Source organism: Callorhinus ursinus, unplaced genomic scaffold (assembly GCF_003265705.2).
Source record: "Callorhinus ursinus isolate GAN/ISIS: 27379988/994484 unplaced genomic scaffold, GSC_fseal_2.0 scaffold15, whole genome shotgun sequence".
NCBI classification, from domain to species: domain Eukaryota; kingdom Metazoa; phylum Chordata; class Mammalia; order Carnivora; family Otariidae; genus Callorhinus; species Callorhinus ursinus.
The window spans coordinates 17,841,953-17,861,407 of NW_027397077.1; the positions used below are offsets into that span (position 1 = coordinate 17,841,953).

At 42.2% G+C, this 19,455-nt stretch overlaps 2 protein-coding genes across 4 annotated transcripts in view; one reads left to right on the top strand and one right to left on the bottom strand.

The window, feature by feature from the left end:
* The window catches only part of PTPRG (protein tyrosine phosphatase receptor type G), a 692,071-nt gene that overhangs the window by 492,341 nt on the left and 180,275 nt on the right, over positions 1-19,455 (top strand). The window lies entirely within an intron of this gene.
* LOC112834119 (large ribosomal subunit protein eL43-like) lies at positions 3,339-3,703 on the bottom strand. Its single transcript, XM_025885591.2, has one exon. It carries the CDS (start codon positions 3,677-3,679, stop codon positions 3,401-3,403), a length of 279 nt encoding a protein of 92 aa, XP_025741376.1. The 5' UTR covers positions 3,680-3,703; the 3' UTR covers positions 3,339-3,400.

Sequence of the window (19,455 nt, forward strand, 5' to 3'; positions counted from 1 at the left end):
ATTTATTTATAGATTGTCTTAAAGTGTTGTGTTTTTTGTTTTTTGGTGTTTTTTTGACAACTGATCTTCAACGAGGTTTCTTCATTTAATGTTTCAATTTTGCTCCTGGCAATGTTGAGCCCCCTTGTCCCAATATTTTTTTTTCTATTTCTGTGTAAATTTCTGCCCAGAATATGACTGTGGTCGCTTGGTTTTCTCTAACACCTCCAGTTAGGTGGTTGCCCCCTTTTCATTTCTGCCCTCACTTCAGAGTCAAAAGCAAACTTCAAAACTCAAATGTTTCACAAGTTGCTAACCCATTCTTTATATCATGTCGGTGGTACAGACTGCTTAATTATTTTTCTCCATCTGGAGAGACTTAGTAATTAAATGAAATGGCAGCACCTGGGATTATTTATAGACCTTGAGAAGGCAGGAGGAGTTCTTGATGACTCATCTATCTAGGGCTGGCAAGGAAGGCTTTTTCTCCACTTCCCCGCATTTCGCCCTCCCTCCCGCCCGCCGCGGGTAGATGGGATTCGTCCTTCCTTTAACCCGCTGTTCTCTGAGCATTCCGTCATGCATTAAAGCTGTTCCTTTACTTGCTTGCTTCTGCCTTTGTACTGTGAGATCGTTGAGGACTGGGAGTCTTCACGTGGTCATCGCTGCATCTCTTGCAAGTGACTAACACTGTGGCTTGGTTGTGCCAATTCTTAACTAAATTCAGTGGAGACATACTTGGGCTCTGTTGTCTTGAATGGAGAGGAGCAACCTGATAGCCTATGAGCTAAGGAGTGTCAGAAACAGGCCCTAGGAGGTGAAGGACCTGAGAATACTACAACGGGAACTCTTGGAGGCTGAGCTCCATGTCTTGTTGCCCTTTTGTTTGTACCCGACCGTCCACCTTTCCCTGGCCCACCTACCAGTGTCTTGATCTCAGCTACTGTTCAGAAATATATACGGAGTAGGGCTAAGTGATAGGAAACCTCTCAGGGTCCTACCACAAAGGGAATCATCTGGGTTGTGGAAGAGCATGTGTAGGTGGTTGTTTGTGTAAGCTTTACCTCAGAGGGGCTGTGGTCATATAGAAGTTTAAGACCATCTCTTGAGATGGTCAAGGACATGAACGCGAAGGCTGCAAGTCTCCTGATTCACTGAGGATGGTAACCCTCTGAGGATGCTAACAGGGCTCCACTGGGTCTGACATGCCAACAAAGGAATGTTTCTCCGTTTACGACTGTGGTTGTGAAAAGGCAATCTTAAAGTAGTAGTGCATTCAGAGGCCTCAAAGGAGTGTTTCAGTGCCAACATGTTGATTGCAATGTTGATTGCAAACAACAATCTGTATCAGAGAATGTTTTTTGTAAAGTTTCCTCCTAGGGCGCCTGGGTGGCTCAGTCAGTTGAGTGTCCTACTCTTGATTTCGGCTCAGGCCATGATCTCAGGGTTGTGAGATTGAGCCCCGTGTCGAGCTCCACGTTCCACAGGGAGTCTGCTTGAGATTCTCTCTCCCCCTCTGCCCCTTCCACTGCTGGCGTGGGTGCTCTCACATGCGCTTTCTCTCTCTCTCTCTCTTTCAAATAAATAAATAAATAAATCTTTTAAAAAATAATAAAAAATAAAGTTTCCTACCAAAATGCTTTTATCTCAGTAGATGGTGGATGGAGAGGCTTTTGTGGATTATTTTGCTATATTTCTTTCTGGCTTGCCTGTGGTTCTTTCTTTTTTTTTTTTTTAAGGATTTCATAATGTGCAATTTATTTTTTTTTATTTTTTTAATTTTTATGTTATATTAATCACCATACATTACATCATTAGTTTTTGATGTAGTGTTCCATGATTCATTGTTTGCATATAACACCCAGTGCTCCATGCAGAACGTGCCGTCTTTAATACCCATCACCAGGCTAACCCATTCCCCCACACCCCTCCCCTCTAGAACCCTCAGTTTGTTTTTCAGAGTCCATAGTCTCTCATGGTTCATCTCCCCCTCCAATTTCCCCCCCTTCATTCTTCCCCTCCTGCTATCTTCTTTTTTTTTTTTTTTTAACATATACTGTATTATTTGTTTCAGAGGTACAGGTCTGTGATTCAACAGTCTTACACAATTCACAGTGCCCACCATAGCACATACCCTCCCCGATGTCTGTCACCCAGCCACCCCCTCCCTCCCACCCCCCACCACTCCAGCAACCCTCAGTTTGTTTCCTGAGATTAAGAATTCCTCATATCAGTGAGGTCATATGATACATGTCTTTCTCTGATTGACTTATTTCGCTCAGCATAATACCCTCCAGTTCCATCCACGTTGTTGCAAATGGCAAGATTTTGTTCCTTTTGATGGCTGCATAATATTCCAGTGTGTGTGTGTGTGTGTGTATATATCTATATATATCTATATATAGATATATATCACATCTTCTTTATCCATTCATCTGCCGATGGACATCTTGGCTCTTGCCACAGTTTGGCTATTGTGGACATTGCTGCTATAAACATTGGGGTGCACGTACCCCTTCGGATCCCTACATTTGTATCTTTGGGGTAAATACCCAGTAGTGCAATTGCTGGGTCGTATGGTAGCTCTATTTTCAACTGTTTGAGGAACCTCCATACTGTTTTCCAGAGTGGCTGCACCAGCTTGCCTTCCCTGTGGTTGTTTCTTATTTATATCCTTCTGGGGTCTCTTTGTGATAGTTGATGGGTTAGTTTCTGTGTGTTTCGGGGCACCTCTATGTATGTTTCTTTGCTTTTTCTTGCTCTTGCTATTCTTTACATGTCTGTGTTTTTCTTCCTCTGTCCCCCTTTTTCTCCTTCAGATTCTCTAACTGAACAAAATGTAATATTTTCTCATTTATTTATTCATGCACTCATTTGCTAACTCATTTGTTCATTCTGCAGTATTTGTTAAGCATCTTCTCTGTGCCTTTCTCTATGAAAAGTGTCAGTGTATCCTCAGAATACTAGCTTGCCCACAAAGTAATTGGGAAACTGGAGGTTTTGAAAAGAGTTGGCTTCTGAATCCTTTCTTCAGTGGTAGCATCATTTTATAATTGGAATAGGAAAGGCAGATCAGGTAAGGGAGATGAAATATCAAGGAAAAAATATAAAAATTATATCTTTTGTACATTTTCCAAATGGTAAATATTTCATTTTAAAGTATGAAGTTCCCTATTTGTGAATTTTAGAACTGGGCTCTCCTGTCTGCATGTTTTTTTTTTTTCTTTCCTCCATCTTTCTACAAAGCAAAACACCACTGTGGAAGTATAACTCATCCCTTTTATGCATGGTGAGCTAAATCGATCTTTTTATTTTTTTGACCATCCCCTAGGAGTCTTTTCCTTTTTTATTTATTTATTTTTTTTGTTACATAAATTAACCCATTTATTATAGGCTAGTAATGTTTCAAATGGTGAAGCTTCTACTGGTCTTTCAACTCCTTCAGTCTTCTGATAGCAGACTTTACTGTGACAGCAGAAGTGGTGTTGTAGGTCCAAGCGCCACCAGCGACGGTTTTCAGGCAGGAGCCACAATGCCAGATCCCCACAGCTCGTCTTTTCATCTTTGTTTTGCCACAGAAGGAGCAAATGTACTTGGCGTGCTGGCTTATTTCAATCTTCCTCACCATTTTTCTGAGGGAAGCACCGTAATGGGTCCCGTGTTTACCCACGATTCCGACCTTCTTGGTGCGTTTCGCCATGTTGCCACAAACTAGGTCTGAGCCCAGAGAGCAGTCTTTTCCTTTTTTAAATGAAGAATACATTTGCTATCATTCCTATAGTTAGCTCTAATTTTTTTTTTTTTTTTTTTTTTTTTACTTTTGACCATTCCTATTGGGAATGTGAAACAAGGGCCCCTACTGCATAGGAAAAAAGAAAAGAAAGAACAGATGCAAGGAAGGAAGAGAGAGAAAGGAGCAGAAAGAAGAGGAAGAGAGGGAGGGAGGAAAGGAACTAAAAGAGAAAAGGAATTACTAATTATAGCCATCTACCAACACCCACCCCAAAAGCCAGTAACTATTTTCTCGTGGGAGAACTTGTGAGTTTGAGTCAGTGAGCGGTGGTGAGTTGTAAAACTTCCTTCTTAGACTGCTCTTCAGGCCAGTTGCAAATACTGACATGATTCTTAATTTCTTCCTTGCCAGTTGCTGATGTTTGAATATCATCCTTCTCACTTTTTCCACATCCTCGGTTTTATCCGGTTACAAGTTCACTTCTTTCACTACATTACCTAGAAGTGTAATTTCAGAATGTTTTGGGTTGATTAGGAAGGCTTTTTTTATACACACACAAAAATTAAAATACATATGTTCCAATTAAGCTGTTTTAACAGCTAATTGATTTCATAGGATTTACCATTAAGTGAAGGCTGGAGTCATTTTTAATGTCCGGATGCAAGTTTGGAGTAGATTTGTGGATGTACAACATTGAATTTATAGCCTATCAGGTGTTTTCAGTCCATCTCTTGTCTGCAAATGGCCTGTAATTCAAATTTCCTCTTAGCGGACATTACAGAGGACAATTTAATAATTGGCAAAGCATCACATAATTAAGAGACTTTGAAAAAGACCGTGTGAAAATCTTCTTTAATTAAATCATTGCACTTCAAGGATGGTTACCAAGTACTCTGCCCCTCTGTATATCACTAAGTGAAAATAGTTTAGAATCTGTCATTTAGTTTAGAATTTAGTTCTTTGGGCCATTTGTTCTCATAGAAGTCATAGAATCTGATTGTCATAGGGACATATTAGGAACTCTATAGCGGTCCACCAAACAGGACAATTTAGAGACCTAGCTCTGAGGGGTTTTAAGATTGACCATGATCCTCTAGCTCCTTGGCATCTACCAAGACAAGAGAATCCTGGTTCCGTGACTCCTGATCCAGTTCTCATTTTTCCTAGCCTTGCTCTTCCTGGAAGTGTGATCTCGTAGGTCCTTTGGCTGACTACAGCTTTTGGGAGATACAGATAAAGGACTTTGCATCCCAAGTAGAGAAGGAAGCGGCAATTCTTTTTCTTCCTCCTCCCCTCCCCCAGATCTAGTTGAAAAGATGCTTTTAAAAAGAATACGGGGGCGCCTGGGTGGCTCAGTCAGTTAAGGGTCGGCCTCTTGGTTTTGGCTCAGGTCGTGATCCCGGGGTCATGAGATTGAGCCCCATCGCTGGGGCTCTACATTCAGCAAGAAGTGTGCTTGAGATTCTCTCTCTCCCTCTCCCTCTGCCCCTCCAACTGCTTCCTGCATGCGCATACACTCCCTGTCTCTCTTTAAAATAAATAAATAGAATACAAATACTGCTAATAAAAGTTAATATCTTATGTGGACTTAATTCATGTAAAATGCCAAAATAAAGTGCCTATATTCAGTATTACCTTATTTAACCTTTACTGGGACCCCTCAAGGTATTATTATGCCCATTTTACAGATGCAGAAGCTTGAGGCATGGAGCTTCTTTTCAATGTCGATTTCGCAAGACTACACAGGCCAATAGAAGTTAGAGCCAGTATTTCAACAGCAACAGCCCATCTCCAGGGTCTGTGCTCTTAGTGGAATACCGAATCAGAGAAGCTGGTGTTCTCTTCAAAAGGGTAGAGAAAGAAGTAGATATCATTGGTTCCAGTTATTATCACATGTATAGAAGTGCTTCAGGGCCTCTCTTAATTTTGCTGGTACCTGAAGAGCTAGTATCTTGTGACTTAAAACTGTGTTCTTATTCTTTCTGTCCATAATGAAGAACTTTGGTCCTGTTCTCTATTCTCTTGCCTGTAATTACGTTATACATTTGATGACAGCTTTTTTTTTTTTTTTTTGCTTCTTCCTTTTTATAAAAAGGTATAGAGTGTTGAATGAATGGTGTAGTTAGATAAGGATAATGTGAGTGGATGGGGTAAAGATTTCAACAGTCACTTACTCACTTTTTTAATGACAGTGGTTCCTATGGGGGGGGGCAGGGACTTTGCCTTGTGGCTATGTCTGGAGACACTTGATTGTCATACTGGGGTGGCGGTGCCCCGGCATCTAAGGGATAGAGACAAGGAACACTTGCCCAATGTCCTACAATACACAGGACAGCTCCTCCCAGCAAAAAAGTATCCAGCCCAAAATGTCAGTGCTGAGATTGAGAAACCTTGCTTCATCTTTACCAGGTAAGTATTTGAGGACACTTCAACGTTGTAATCTCAGTGGATGGGGGAGCTGTTTGCATTCTTCTGCTCGTTGATAGCCATAGGAATAACTAAAAATTTCCTGCCTGAGAATTCCCCAGTCGCTGGCCAACCAAGGTATGAAGATTTACATGCCAAAATATTTAAATCGGCCCCGTTTTAAATCAGCCCAGGTATTCCAGGTTCACCTATGCCCCTTTAAATTAAAGAGCCCACATGGGTGTTTATTCCCAGATGCTACAATGGTTTGTGAAAGGAGCACCAATTTGATAAAACACTCCCTCAGACATAGAAAAATAAACAAAGGTAAGAGCATGTGCAAATGCCTTTGAACTTGAAATCAGTGGGAGCTGGTTTGAAAACCTCAAAGATCAGTGAAACTCCCTTGTGGGGGGTGATAGGAGACTCTGTCCCTGCCAATCACAGCGCTACCCTGGTCCCATGGCTTCGCAGAATTTCCCAGGGCAGGATGCTGGTTTTATTTTAGGGATTTGTTACTGTCTCTGAAAGTCTTGTTAGTCTCCGTGCATCTAGGCATTATCCCAGAGGAATGATTAGCCATCTTTAACTGTATGAATTCTGATGCTACTCACCTGTGGTGCTGCAACACGGGATTGCCTATAGGAGAAGAAGCTTACAATTTTCTTTTGTATTTAGGCGTTACATTGAAACTACTGTTTGTTTTCTCTGTCTGTAGCGTCTTGATATATATATGGTATGTCTGTACCCATCTGAAGCCCAGAGCCTATTTCTGGAGGGTGCCTCTGACGCATACTTTCAAAGCACATGTCATGTACCGTTTGGGTGGTGTTTCAAAATAGACCAGTTTGCATAGATGCTTCCTATTTAGCGGGAATCCATTCAACCATTTTTACAGGATGTGATAACAAACCAGTAAGAAACTGAATTTCACCTATCTGTGTGAGACTTTGTATGAGTTTCCAGTAACCCCCTTTCCTCTGCACCTTGATCTTTGTAAGATTGTTTGGCCAACTCTGGTGTTTTTCAGGAATGCAACTCCTTTGGTTTGTGAGGGATTAGGAGACAGAGACAATGGGGAGAACTTCCAAAATAGAAATATTTTATCCTTCCTGCCTTTTAACTTGCAACAAGTAAGTGTCCAAATGGGATAGAGTAAAAGGCACAGTAGTTGGGGCTCACCTCATTTCTTTAAGACTGCCCACGTGTCTTTCGAGAAAATTATTAATGTTGGATCCTCTCCGTTTTGGGCTTTCTTTGTGAGATCTGGGAAACATACCTGCACATAGACTCATCTGGACACATTTGTAAAACAGATTCTGTTTCTTAGCCTTCTGTGTTTTCTGAATATCTATGAAATTACATGATTTTGATGTGCATGCAAATTCCTAGGTAGCTGTATACAAAATAATACGATAGCACTAATTTAGAGCTTGCTTACCTGGAATTTGGGTTTGTCCAAAGTTGAGGTAAGCCAAGACTGTTGCTGAAGAAAGCATTAATTAAGCACATCAGTCCTATAGACAACACTGAATGAGAAGAATTGCTTAATCTGTGTATATCAATTGAGTACTATCAACCGATTTTATGTAGTATTCATTTGATATCAGTCCTTTGATTCTAACAGATAACTTTTATATATCAAATAAATGGGTTTGGTCAGGAGTACTCTTAAAATCACACTACTAGGAATTGGTTTGCACCACATGTATGAAATAAAATCATATATCTCTGAAACAATACCCAGTTCTGACTCTTTGATAATGCAGTTCCTAGAACTTCTAGATTCTATTACTAAGGTCTTACTCGACTTTCTGCAGTGTTTTCCCTGGTAGCTTGGCATCCTTGAGCACCATTCTAATGAGGTTTCAGTGAATTATTTCTATTTTTAGTCACTCTCCAAAGGTGGCTGCCAGGCACTGGTTCTATTTTTAAAAAAAAAAAAAAAAACAACAACCAATTATAGGGTTTAGCGCCAGATGTCTCAGAAATGCAAGCAGCTAACTAACACAAAGCCAATTCCTAAATCTTTCAGGAAAGGAAATGAATATTTAGGGCCACATCTGCACTTGGTAGGCTGACTAGCCTTCCCCCTTTTTTAATGGAAAGCAGCCTAAAGCTTTGGTTCTTCTCTATTTTACATTGTATAGATGTCCTCATCCTGCTAAAACAGTTCCGACAGGTAAAGTCACAAGTCTTCTAGAAAGAGATTTCCAGTTTCTGATTCTCTTTGAATATAAACATAGTTTTTTAAAATAGGTGACAGTTATGGACTCTGGTCATGTGTCAGGCCCTCTGCCAGTTCTGTCAAGCATTCTGCATACATTATCCCACTCAGTTCTCATAACAGCTCTCTGAGAAGGAGATTCCAATTCCAGAACCTTCCCCAGATGCTTCGATTCCCTTCGATGATGAAATCAGTGTTTAGGAAAACCGCTGGAAAGGGTTGGGGTTTTGGAGTGAAAGGCTCTATGCTACAGTTCTAACTTGCCACTCACTGCCATGTTCCCCTAGACAAATCTATCTATTCCTTCACTGCTTCAATTCCTTTTGTCCATCAGATGGAAATATTGATAGCGATGGGCTTGTTGTGAACTTCAGATGAGATCGTATGTATGAAAACACCATGGCGCAGACTTTGAAGCACTCCATACAATGTGTTAAAGTAGTAACGATGATGGTGGCACTTAGTAATAACTAGAGCTGACCTGCTAAAATAAAAGGGAATACTTTGAACCCTTAGTCTTGCATATCCCGAAGCCTGGCCCAGAACTGGTAACATTCAAATAAATAAACATTTTGCTTGGGGTGCATCAGATGTGTGCCTCCTGCCAGTGTACTTGCATTTGGGTGGAGGGTGCTTCAGTCCTCGGATGGCCTTGGCTGGGGGACGAGATTCCGAATTCCCAGGGGTTGTTGTTGGTGCTGTCACTCACTAATTCAAGAGGAGGTAACCAAATTCAAATTTCCTCAAGGAGCATCGACACGTCTCTCTTACTACTTTCAAGAGGAGCTAAAGTAATTAGTTGTAACACCTTGGCTAGTGAAATAAATAGTTATTTAATTGGAGCCGCCAGGCATCTGAGAGCGAGACAAGCAACGTATGATATGGGCCCGGATGCCTGCAGATGGTGGGGAGGCCATTTGGAAGTAAAAGGGCCTCCTCGAATTTTCCACTGGCCCCCAGTGACTGCTTAATTCCTGGGAGTGAGTTTCTCTCCACTGGCAAAGGTGTAAACCAGGCAGCCTTTATGTGGCCTTATTTGTGCTGGAAATGTCTCCTCATTTAGGAGATCCCTTATTAGTGTCTACTTGGTTAGAGGCACTGCCATCCATAATGATGTGATCGTTACAGATTTTTAAATACTACGGCCTGTGAATTATTGCCGTTTGTGGCAATTCATTTCACTCGTCCTTGTGTTTGATGCGCACTGAAGATTAGGGTTGAGTAGGAAGTGCGTTCCCTTCTGCATTTTGGCAAGTGTGGCCGTGTCCCCCCTCATCGAAGGGGAATGAGGTAACCCTGAACACATGCCCCTCTCTTCTTCTCTCTGTAGCCCTTCTCTCGGTTCTTTGTTACTTCCCTTTGCAAAGTCATGGAGTCACGATGGTGTCCCATGTACGGCGGTCAGCGTAGTGTCCAGAGGATTGAGTAAGGCATGGTCCCTGTTGTCGAGGACGTGACTCCATGCCCTCTCTCTCTCCCTCAACGCACACGTACACACACACACACACACACACAGATGCGTGCACATATCCACACACTTGCAAGCTCCTTAAGACAAGGACCTCTGCTTGTTTGGTGTTAATATTCTCCATGCTGACCATAAAGATATTGAATGAAAGCAAGAGACATCACTTGAGAGTCTGCTTGATAAAGAAAATGGATTCTAAGGCCCAACAGCTTGATTAAATCCCAGTTCTGCCCATAAGTAACGGTTAACTTCGGTCAGGTTCACTTAGCCTTTCTGCCCCTGGGTTTTCTCATCTGGAAAATGGAGCCAATAATAAGATACCTATCTTGGAGGGTTGTTGTGAGGACTGTAGTAGTTAACACAGGTGAAATGACTATGTGCCCAGTACATAGGAAGTCCTCAATCAATGTCCACTTTCATTACCACTGAAGCAACAACATGCATTGTTATTAGTGAAGTGGTAAAAAATTAGCCACCAAACATAACAGTAATGTGGACAGTAGAGTGGTTAGCCTTCGCTGTGTGGGAGAGGCAAGGCATGCTCACCTGAACAGGGTTTATGACATATCATCTGTGGGTTTTTTTCTCTTCTTCCCTAGACTTAGTAGGCTGAAAGGGCATGGACAGTTGTCCTTCACGGTGGCGGTGCAGTGGGATCGCTGAGCAAGCGCTAAGTAACACTGATACCTGGGTCCCTCTCCTGGGACTTCGATGGCATTGGTCTGGGAGGTGGCCTGAGCATCGGTATCTGTAACAGCTTCTCACGTGATTCTTCAGTGCAGCGCAGGTTGTGAGAACTACCAGCCCACCCCTACTCCTGCCCAGCCGGCCCTCTGCTTAGCAGGTGATGTTCCTTCAGACCCTACTCTGTGGGCGTCTCGTTTTCTTGAGAGACTGCTGAGACCCTGCGGAGCCTCCCTTGCTCCACTTCTCAGAGAAGCACCAGTGCCACGCAGATTCTGTTCTCACATTTTAGGGAGCGGTTTCAGGAAATGCTGTCCTCTGTTGGGGACTCCATCTTGTATTTATCAAAGCAGTAAAATTCTCAGAGGTGTAGGGGAGCCGGGTCATTTGTGCCTCCTCCTAATTTGGGCCAGAAGAAGCTCAAGCGTAAGCATTGTTTGGTGATAAGGCAGGTTGAGCGATATGACGGGGACTGGAGCTCACATGAGTCTACCTGTCTTGGTCCCTGGAGAGGCTGAGCAGAGTAAGGCCAACCTGGCTCACGAACCCAGGAACCAGGGGTTAGGACTGGGGTCTTGTCTCCGCCGGCTAGGTTTGCTTAGTGCTGGAGGCTAGAAGCAGGGGCATCCCCTCTGACTTGGGGATGGCTGGGGAGCTGGGAGGACAGCTCCAGGGGAGAGAGGGCTGTGCTTGCTTTTCTTGGAGTGGCCCAGCCATTGAGGAAGGAGGATTGCCTTTCCCTTGGGGAGGGGGCTGTGGAAGGCAACTGGGAGCAGGAAGTTGGAAGGAAAAGAGAGCGCTTTCCCAGCACTTGTGAATCAGTGCGGGTTGGTACAGATTTCCACCTTGGAGGGAATGTGGGAGAGAGAAAGAGTACATGTTTCTGATGTTTCCATCTTTGTCCTCCTGCTCCTTCTGTGACAAATAATATTAGGGAGGAGAGTTCGACGTTTCTGTCGGCCGGTCTATACCTGTTACCTTTTTTGATGCCTCAGGTTTGTGCAGTAGGAACATCTATGCCTACCTGACAAATGAGGAAACCAAGGAACAGCCATGTTTGATGATTGGGCCAAAGTCACAGGACTGGAAAATGGTGGGATTTGAACCCATGGCTTCCGTACTCTGGAGGCTCTTCCTCTCTTCTCAACCTCAATATTATGCTGCTTCCTACCATCCTGTAAACCCCATAGCCCCCCTCTGCTCCCCAGAGCTGTAGACCTGGGGTGGACGCCCTGGTGGCCGTGCCCAGGACCTGACCCAGTTAGGACTCTTAAGGGAAAGTCTTCACTGGAGAAACCTGTATTTTTGAACCACTTCTCCTGCCAGCACCTCTTGTAAAATTTGGATGATGCTAAGGTGGTGAGAGCTTTGCGTTTTCTACTACCCTGCCTCCAAAGCACATGCTTTTAATTAGCCACCTATGGAACCTAGCTTCAAGCCCAGCAAAACTGGATTTTTATGGTGGGTTCCATGCAGCTCCCTCAGCCCCGTTGCTTCTGTAAAAGATTTTGGATCTGGGACGTTCCAAGCTCTGGTGGCCTTTGCTCGACGTCTCAGTACCAGAGCCAAGCCCCACCTATGACCCCGTGTCTCTGGTGAGGCCATCTGGAGTTGATGCCGAGCCTCCCCAACCCATGGGGCCAGGAGGCAAATGTGTTTGCCTCGTGAGCCTGAGGAGGCTTTGGGGGGTTGGCTGATGAGCCTCTGGGTGCTGCTGAAACTCTTCAGAAGCCCAGAAGCAGTTCTGCTCACATCTTAGCTGTGTTCTGCCAACACTAGGCATTTTTTGATGTTTCCAGATCAGGAAGGCTGTGACCTGCTGCAGGAGTACTTCTGTCCACGAGCTGCCTTTGCCCATCCCATTGATAATCTACCTTCCATGCCTTTATCTGCCCACGCCCCAAAGTAATAATCTTCTCCCCTTTCGCTTTATAAATGATGAAATGTGGCAGTGTTTTTCTGTCAGGCAAATGTGTAAAATCAGCCCAGACACCCAGCAAAGTACTGTGCCTTCAATTACATCCTTGTTGTAAAAGCTTCATTGAAAAATTCTTGAGCCATAAAGCAAAGTGAGAGCAGTATCTACCATCACAAGTTGTGAAGCAGAGATGGTCTTGGTGTCAGAGGTCTTGGTGTCAGAGGCGCCTCTGGTAGGCAGTGATGCTGTCAGTCATCGACAGTGTCAAAGCTACATCCCCTGTGTGGCCTTCAGTGTGCCAGAGAAGTATGTCTAAAAAGATTTTTACTATTTGGTTTGGGTGCTGCCTAACTAAGGACTTCTAAGACTCTTCTGCATACAAATGACAATAGTGGACTCTATACCACGAGTCCAGCAGATCATGGACCATTCTGCATCCTCCATGAAAGAACCCATTTAGTATCTAGGTCTTTCCAGCTTCTGTGTATAGAATTATCTGTCTCCTTTCAGTTTTCATTGACCAACTATTTCTTGTAGCCAAGTGTATACCAGTCTCTCTGATAGGCACCGGGGCTACCCTGGTAGACACATAACCATGTGGTCTTTGTCCTTTGCCAAAATCATAGTCTGTTAGAGGAATAGATACTCATCAGAGAAATGTGCCAGTGGATGCATAACTCAGTCGGTGTTAAGTCCAGCGAAGAAAAGAGATAGTCAGAGCTTCAAGAGCACACGATGGGGGGGTCAAGAAGTTCTCAAGTCCAAAGGATAGCATGCGTGATGACTCCAGTGTGGGAGAACAGAGTGCCCGTGGACCTACAGGAAGGTGCTAGGGCTGGCGCTGGACCCCACGGACCCTTGAAGGCCATCAACTCTAGACTTTTATCCGGGAGCCATTGAAAAACTGGCTTGGGCAAGGGGACCAACTTGGTTAGCTTTTTGGAGCTCATCAGGAACACTGTGGCGAGCTTCAGGCTGGAGAGAAGCCTAGGAGGATACACTGTCACCCGTTTGTCATAAAGAAAAGAGATGGTGGTAGCTGGAACCTGGGGAAAAATTATCTCTTTCTATTACCAAGATTGTGGGAATTTTATGTTCTTATGGAGGAGGAAGAAAATTAGTTTCAGGCTCTGGGAGCATGCATCTGAAGTAACTTGGTGACTAATGAAAATAACACTTCTGGGGTAAGAAAGCAGGTCAGAGGGGTTTATGAATGCTGCTCACGATCGGGTTTGTAGAAACATCCTCGTTGTTTTGATACTAGTAATTTCATTGCTTTTTGCATTTGATGTTTTCTCCTGTTGTGTTTATTTCTTTACTTGTTTTATGGGCATTGTGCAAGTGTATTGAATGGGCCTTCTGTCTTCTTCGGCTTCCATTTTAATTTTGGAGAGCCGGACAGGGCTATGATTATGATTATCAGTTCATATGTGCATTTTGCCCGGGTGTTGTCATTGCAAATTCACCCGACTGCTTTCTGCTGTGAAAGTTAATTTTGCAGGCACATTGCAAAACCTGGAAACCCACCGATCGAACTTCTTGCAGGGGAATTCAGTCATGTGTTTTGCAAATAGTTCTTAGATGTCTGATATATAAAAATTAGAGTCGTCATTTATAATATCACATTATCTCTCCACCCTCTGTGTTTCAGGACAGATTGATGACCTGGCTGAAACCTGATTATAATTATCACAATAAAAGGCCAAATTAGGTGGATGGCCCCTAGCTGCAGTGGCCTTTAATGCCAATCACACTTACACTCTGTTGCAATTTACAGTTTAAAAGACCTTCCATTTAGGTTTCTTTTATGGCACAGAAGGATTTTTTAAAAAAACACAGTTTACCAGCTCATCTTCAAAACACAAAGCAAAAAGCCATCCATCTGAAAAGTGAAATTATGGGGCTAAGCTGGCTTAAGATGACACCATTAGGAGCCCACTGTCAGAAGCACAAAAAAGCCCCTAGCCAGTTACTATTATCATGCATTTAAGCAAAGGGCAAACTCTCAGATTCTCTTTGTAACTGATTGCCTTGCTCCACTTAGTCCTATAAAGGAGATATTGGTTGTAAAACCTAATGGTATGAAATAGACCTGGTAAAGGATGGCCTTCCCAGTTCCTTTAGATCTTGCTCATGTAATCTTCCTGCTGCAAAGTGAGAATATGACTCCTATTAAATGTAGTTCAGGATGTTCTGCCAAAGGCGATATTATTACTCCTCCAGACCTGTGACTGTTCCAGCAAATGAAAACTTAAGTAACTCCACAACAGCACCTAGTGTTCTTTAAAGAACTCCTGGTTTGAGCAAGCATTTCCACATAAATAAATTAACACTCTCAGGAGTTTTGACATGCTCATGTTACTGGTATATGAATGTGAATTTTGGGGGCACGCCTCTTTTAGGGGCAAAAGAGGAGTGAGTCCTCTACAGCCCTCCCCCAAATTAGAAAATCCCATAGCATAGTAGGGATCTGCTCAGAAAACAGAGTTCTAGATGGTATCCCTTGTATGAAATAAACTTCACTTAGACCTTTGGACCCTCTCTATCCAGAACGCTCAGGAAATAGACTTTTCAAGAACCCCGCCCCCCAAATAGTCCAAAAGTTAAATTCACTGTTTTGTATATTAAATAATAATGAAAATGATACTGAATTATGTATTTAATAAAGAACAAGTATGAACTAGTCAGAAAATACTTAAAAACTAGACATTTGTTTTCTCAAGGATCTCTTCCATGGAATTTCTATCCTGCTATAGTCTTTCTATTTTGAAACGTGGGTTAAATTAAATTATGTATTTTTAATACAGAGGAATGGTGTTGATTTTCCTCCTCAGTCCTCTTCTGATTTTCTATTATTTTAGAAAGGACACAAAGTATATTATTTATGTTTTTAGAAATACTGTTAAGTGGAATGACAAGCGTGGCCAAACAGCATCATCTCAGAAAGCAATCTCTGGCAGAGGAGACATCTGGGATTCTCAAAAGTACTTTCAGTAAAAAAAAATTTTTTTAAACGTAGTATAATGCTAGGAAATTAACTTTAGTCATTAAAGCAGGCAGTAAATATCTCAGAGTAATTACCACCATGATACGTCACCAGGCTTGAACGGTCACTATCTTAGAGATTTACTAATCCTAATTAGACATTATGTTCTTTATGGGTCCTAAACTTTTGAGAGATTAAGTAGCTAATTGATAAAAGAACTAGAACAAATACTTTAATACCATTTTACCTTTCTACAGGGCTTGACAATTCGTCAACTGCCTTTACTTACATTGTTTGATCCTTAGGACAAGTAGGCAAATAAGGTATTGTGGATTTTATCCCACCTCCCATCCTGGCCCTCATTTCTGTTCTGGAGATTTTTCCTAACAGACTTGGAGAAAGAAAAATCAGAGGCTAAGTGACTTTGCCCTACATCACAAAGCTGGAACTGCCTGACACTAAATATTATGCCCATATTCTTCACTTCCTTCCAGGAAAGCTGATGTATCTGTAACTGTTGGCCTTCTCTTAGGTTTCATGGGTGGACAAGTTCAGTGAGTGTTCTGAAAGGCATGCTAGGTAATTTGATATTTACGTCCAGGAAGGCAGCAAGGTCTAGTGGTTCCTAACCTTCCATGCCTCGAACTCACCATTAACAGGTGGTAGGACTGAATCGAATCCATGCACTGAAAGGGTTGTAGCCACAGAGTGTATCCTGACTGTAGGGAGGAGACACTGAACATGTAGAATGTCTTAGAAACAAAAGTGCATCTTTCATTGGCACTGGACAAATTCTGAGACGATGAACTTTTATTCAACTTTAGAACTTAGTGTTGTTTGAGACAGGAAGTGCCTCTGACAGCCATCAGCCATATAGCTGTGTTTTCGGATGTACTCCTAAAATTCCCACATTTGAAGATTCTCACCGTCGGTGCTAGAGGTGGGATCCCTGTCTGGGCTGTGACTGTCTAAGAGGATTTGCTTGTATTTGTGACTCGGAGCAAAGTACCAGAATCCACCATTGGATTCGTGTAGGGTTTTCAAAACCATTTCTGCTTTCACCACAGCTTTTGGTTGAAACAAACCCTCAGTGTGGAATATGGGTGTTTTTTTATTCTTTACCACCCACCCCTACTTACAGTAGTCTTTCAAAATGGTATTTTAGGACTGAAACTTAATCCTGAGAAAGGTGTTCCAATGGTGGAAAAGGTTTGGGCACAAAAGTGTTCATTACACTATTATTTATGATAATGAACAAGTCGATATGCCCAGTCTTTCAGAAATGATGTAAATCAGGCCCATCCTGAAGCTGGAATATTATGTAGCCATTAAAAGTTACACTTTATGGAGACTCTGGATGACCTAAGTGACAAAAATCACATTATTAAATAATACTATTATTGATAAAATATCATTACTGTGACTAAACAAAGCAATTAAGAGCAAACACACATATTTGTACGTATTATGAGGTGCTCATCTAAGCACTTGACATACATCATGTCACGTTGAGGTTAGTACTCCTGGTACTTATGAGGGAAGTGCTTTTGGTAAGTTCATTTTTTAGATGAGGAAACTGGATTCCAGATGTTGGGTCACACAGCTAATAAGTGGAGGAGTGGGGATTTGAACCCCTGTCTTAACCACTCTGGTTGTTCTTCCAGATGTAATGTTTGTCACACATGATCTCCTCCATATTGCTGCATGTGTGCATGTGTGTATGGAAAATTTGGAAGGGCATGTGACCCAATTTCCGGCTCTGGTGACCGGTGTGGTGGGAATTTGGATGGCTTAACCTTGTCATAGTGTTTCTGTATCTTCACTTGATCGTAGCCAAAAAGCCTTCTAAAGAACATGTGCTGTTTTTGTTATTAGGACATAATGCAATTTTAAATAAATGAATAAAGGGGAGCCTTCTTTACACTTCCGGAAATTCCTGTCACTGAGTGAAAACCCACCCCTACGCTGTCATTTCTGTGTCTTCCAGTTTCTGTGCAGTCAGACCACAGTGGCCAGGCTTCTTCCACCATGATATGGAGGTATCACTTGAGTGGGTTTGGAAGCATTCCAAATTTGCCTGGACATTTTTCTGCTTGTCAATCATAGGCAAAAATCCAGGAGGCACGGGAGAATATATAATCTGAGTTCTGGATCCCTCAGATCCCATCTTGTAATTTTTAGTTGATTTGGCTAAATGTATGGGCAGTTTAGCCATGGAACAAATACAAGTAAAGACTTTATGGAATAAATAATGGGAAACATTTTCAAAGAGTGAGCTGTTTCCATTGAACTATGGACAGATGGGGTGTTTATGCTATTTCAAATGCAGCCCCCCCTTTTTTTTAAGTCTTTTGCTGGTAAAAAATAGAATCAGAGTTCTTTTGTTTTTTCCTTGACTTTCTTCTAAACCTATTTATTTATTTATTTATTTATTTATTTATTTATTTATTTATTTATGAGAGAGCAAGTATACAGTTGCATGATCTGGGGAGAAGGGCAGAGGTAGAGAGAGAATCCCAAGCAGACTCCACGCTCAGTGCAGAGCCCCATGCAGGACTCAATCCCACAACCCTGAGATCATGGCCTGAGCTGAAATCAAGAGTTGGATGCTTAAAGGACTGAACCACCTAGGCGCCTCTCTGCTAAACCATATTTTCAGTGTTTGCCTTTATAAACTATAATTTGCAATGATCAAGTCATACCCCAAATGCTAAAGGAATCTCTTGAAAGACATTTGAAAGAGTCCCTTTCTTTTAAAAATATGTATGAAGTTAGTTACCAATAAAACATTGGTTGAAGATTTGCTTCAACATAATTGGTGGATGTGAGGATACAGATGAAAGAAGATTGGTCATGAAGCGGAGTGATGAGCTTATAGGAGCTCATTACTCTTTCCACCTTTGTTCATGCTGAAACATTGTCATCATCAAAAAAATGAATCAGACACCTAACTGCTCTCCTGGTGATTCCATTGCATCATGAGACGCAACAAATGTCGTTTGAAAGGGAAATTTTCAGGGAAGTTACATAGAACTTTAGTCTATAAAATGCCAAAACAAGCAGTTAAAATGTGAAAAATTCTGACAGTCTATCACATTGTTTGCATACAAGGCTTAACCATGCCAAAGAATAATTTGACTGGTTTTTTTTCAACTTAGCTAACCTTATAGTAATCATATTAATGGGTTTTGATATGGTAAGTATGGCTTTTGAGCTGTCAGCCTTTTAGAAGCCCTTACTCTCTTACCCATGAACTTTTGTGCAAGTATCTGAAATGTCCCCTTGGATTTCAGACCTCAGCCCTCCAGGCCATCCTACCTGTTCGCTTGAGACGGGTAGCACTTTTCCTTCGTCATGATCCTTGCCTGGAATTTGACAGTGAACCTCTGGTTACCTGTGCATAAAATCCATGTTAGTCTGGCCTAAACCTACCCTGAAGATTGATTGCTTCGACTAGAGACCATTTCCTAGAAATGGAACCATACAATGAAGCAAAGAGCATTTTGAAAGCTCTTGATACTCATTTTCAAATAGTCTTCTGAACAGGTGGCACCACGGTGCTCCTACCGAGGATGTAACTGTGCCCATTTCACCACACACACAAAGAAGCAGTGGGCATTATTATTTTTCAGAATCTCTCCTGATATGGGGGGGTGGGGTTCTCCTTTTTATTTATTTATTTTTTTAAAGATTTATTTTTTCATTTTAGAGAGAGAGAGAGAGAGAGCACGTGAATGGGGGTGGGGGAGGGGAGGGCCAGAGAGAGAGAGAGAGAGAGAGAGAGAGAGAGAGGCAGAGAAGCAGTCTCGCCACTGAGCTCAAAGCCCAGCACAGAGCTGGATTCCAGGACCCCGAGATCATGATCTGAGCCGAAACCAAGAGTCGGAAGCTTAACCGACTAAGCCACCCAGGCGGCCCCAAAGTCTCCTTTTGAAAAAAATTGTCACGGAGGATAAATATTTCCCAAGTTTTCATTATTGTTCACTTCTTTTTCCATTTAAAATGTATTTGTTCATAAATGCCCATCCTTTTAAAAAAAATTTTATTTATTTAT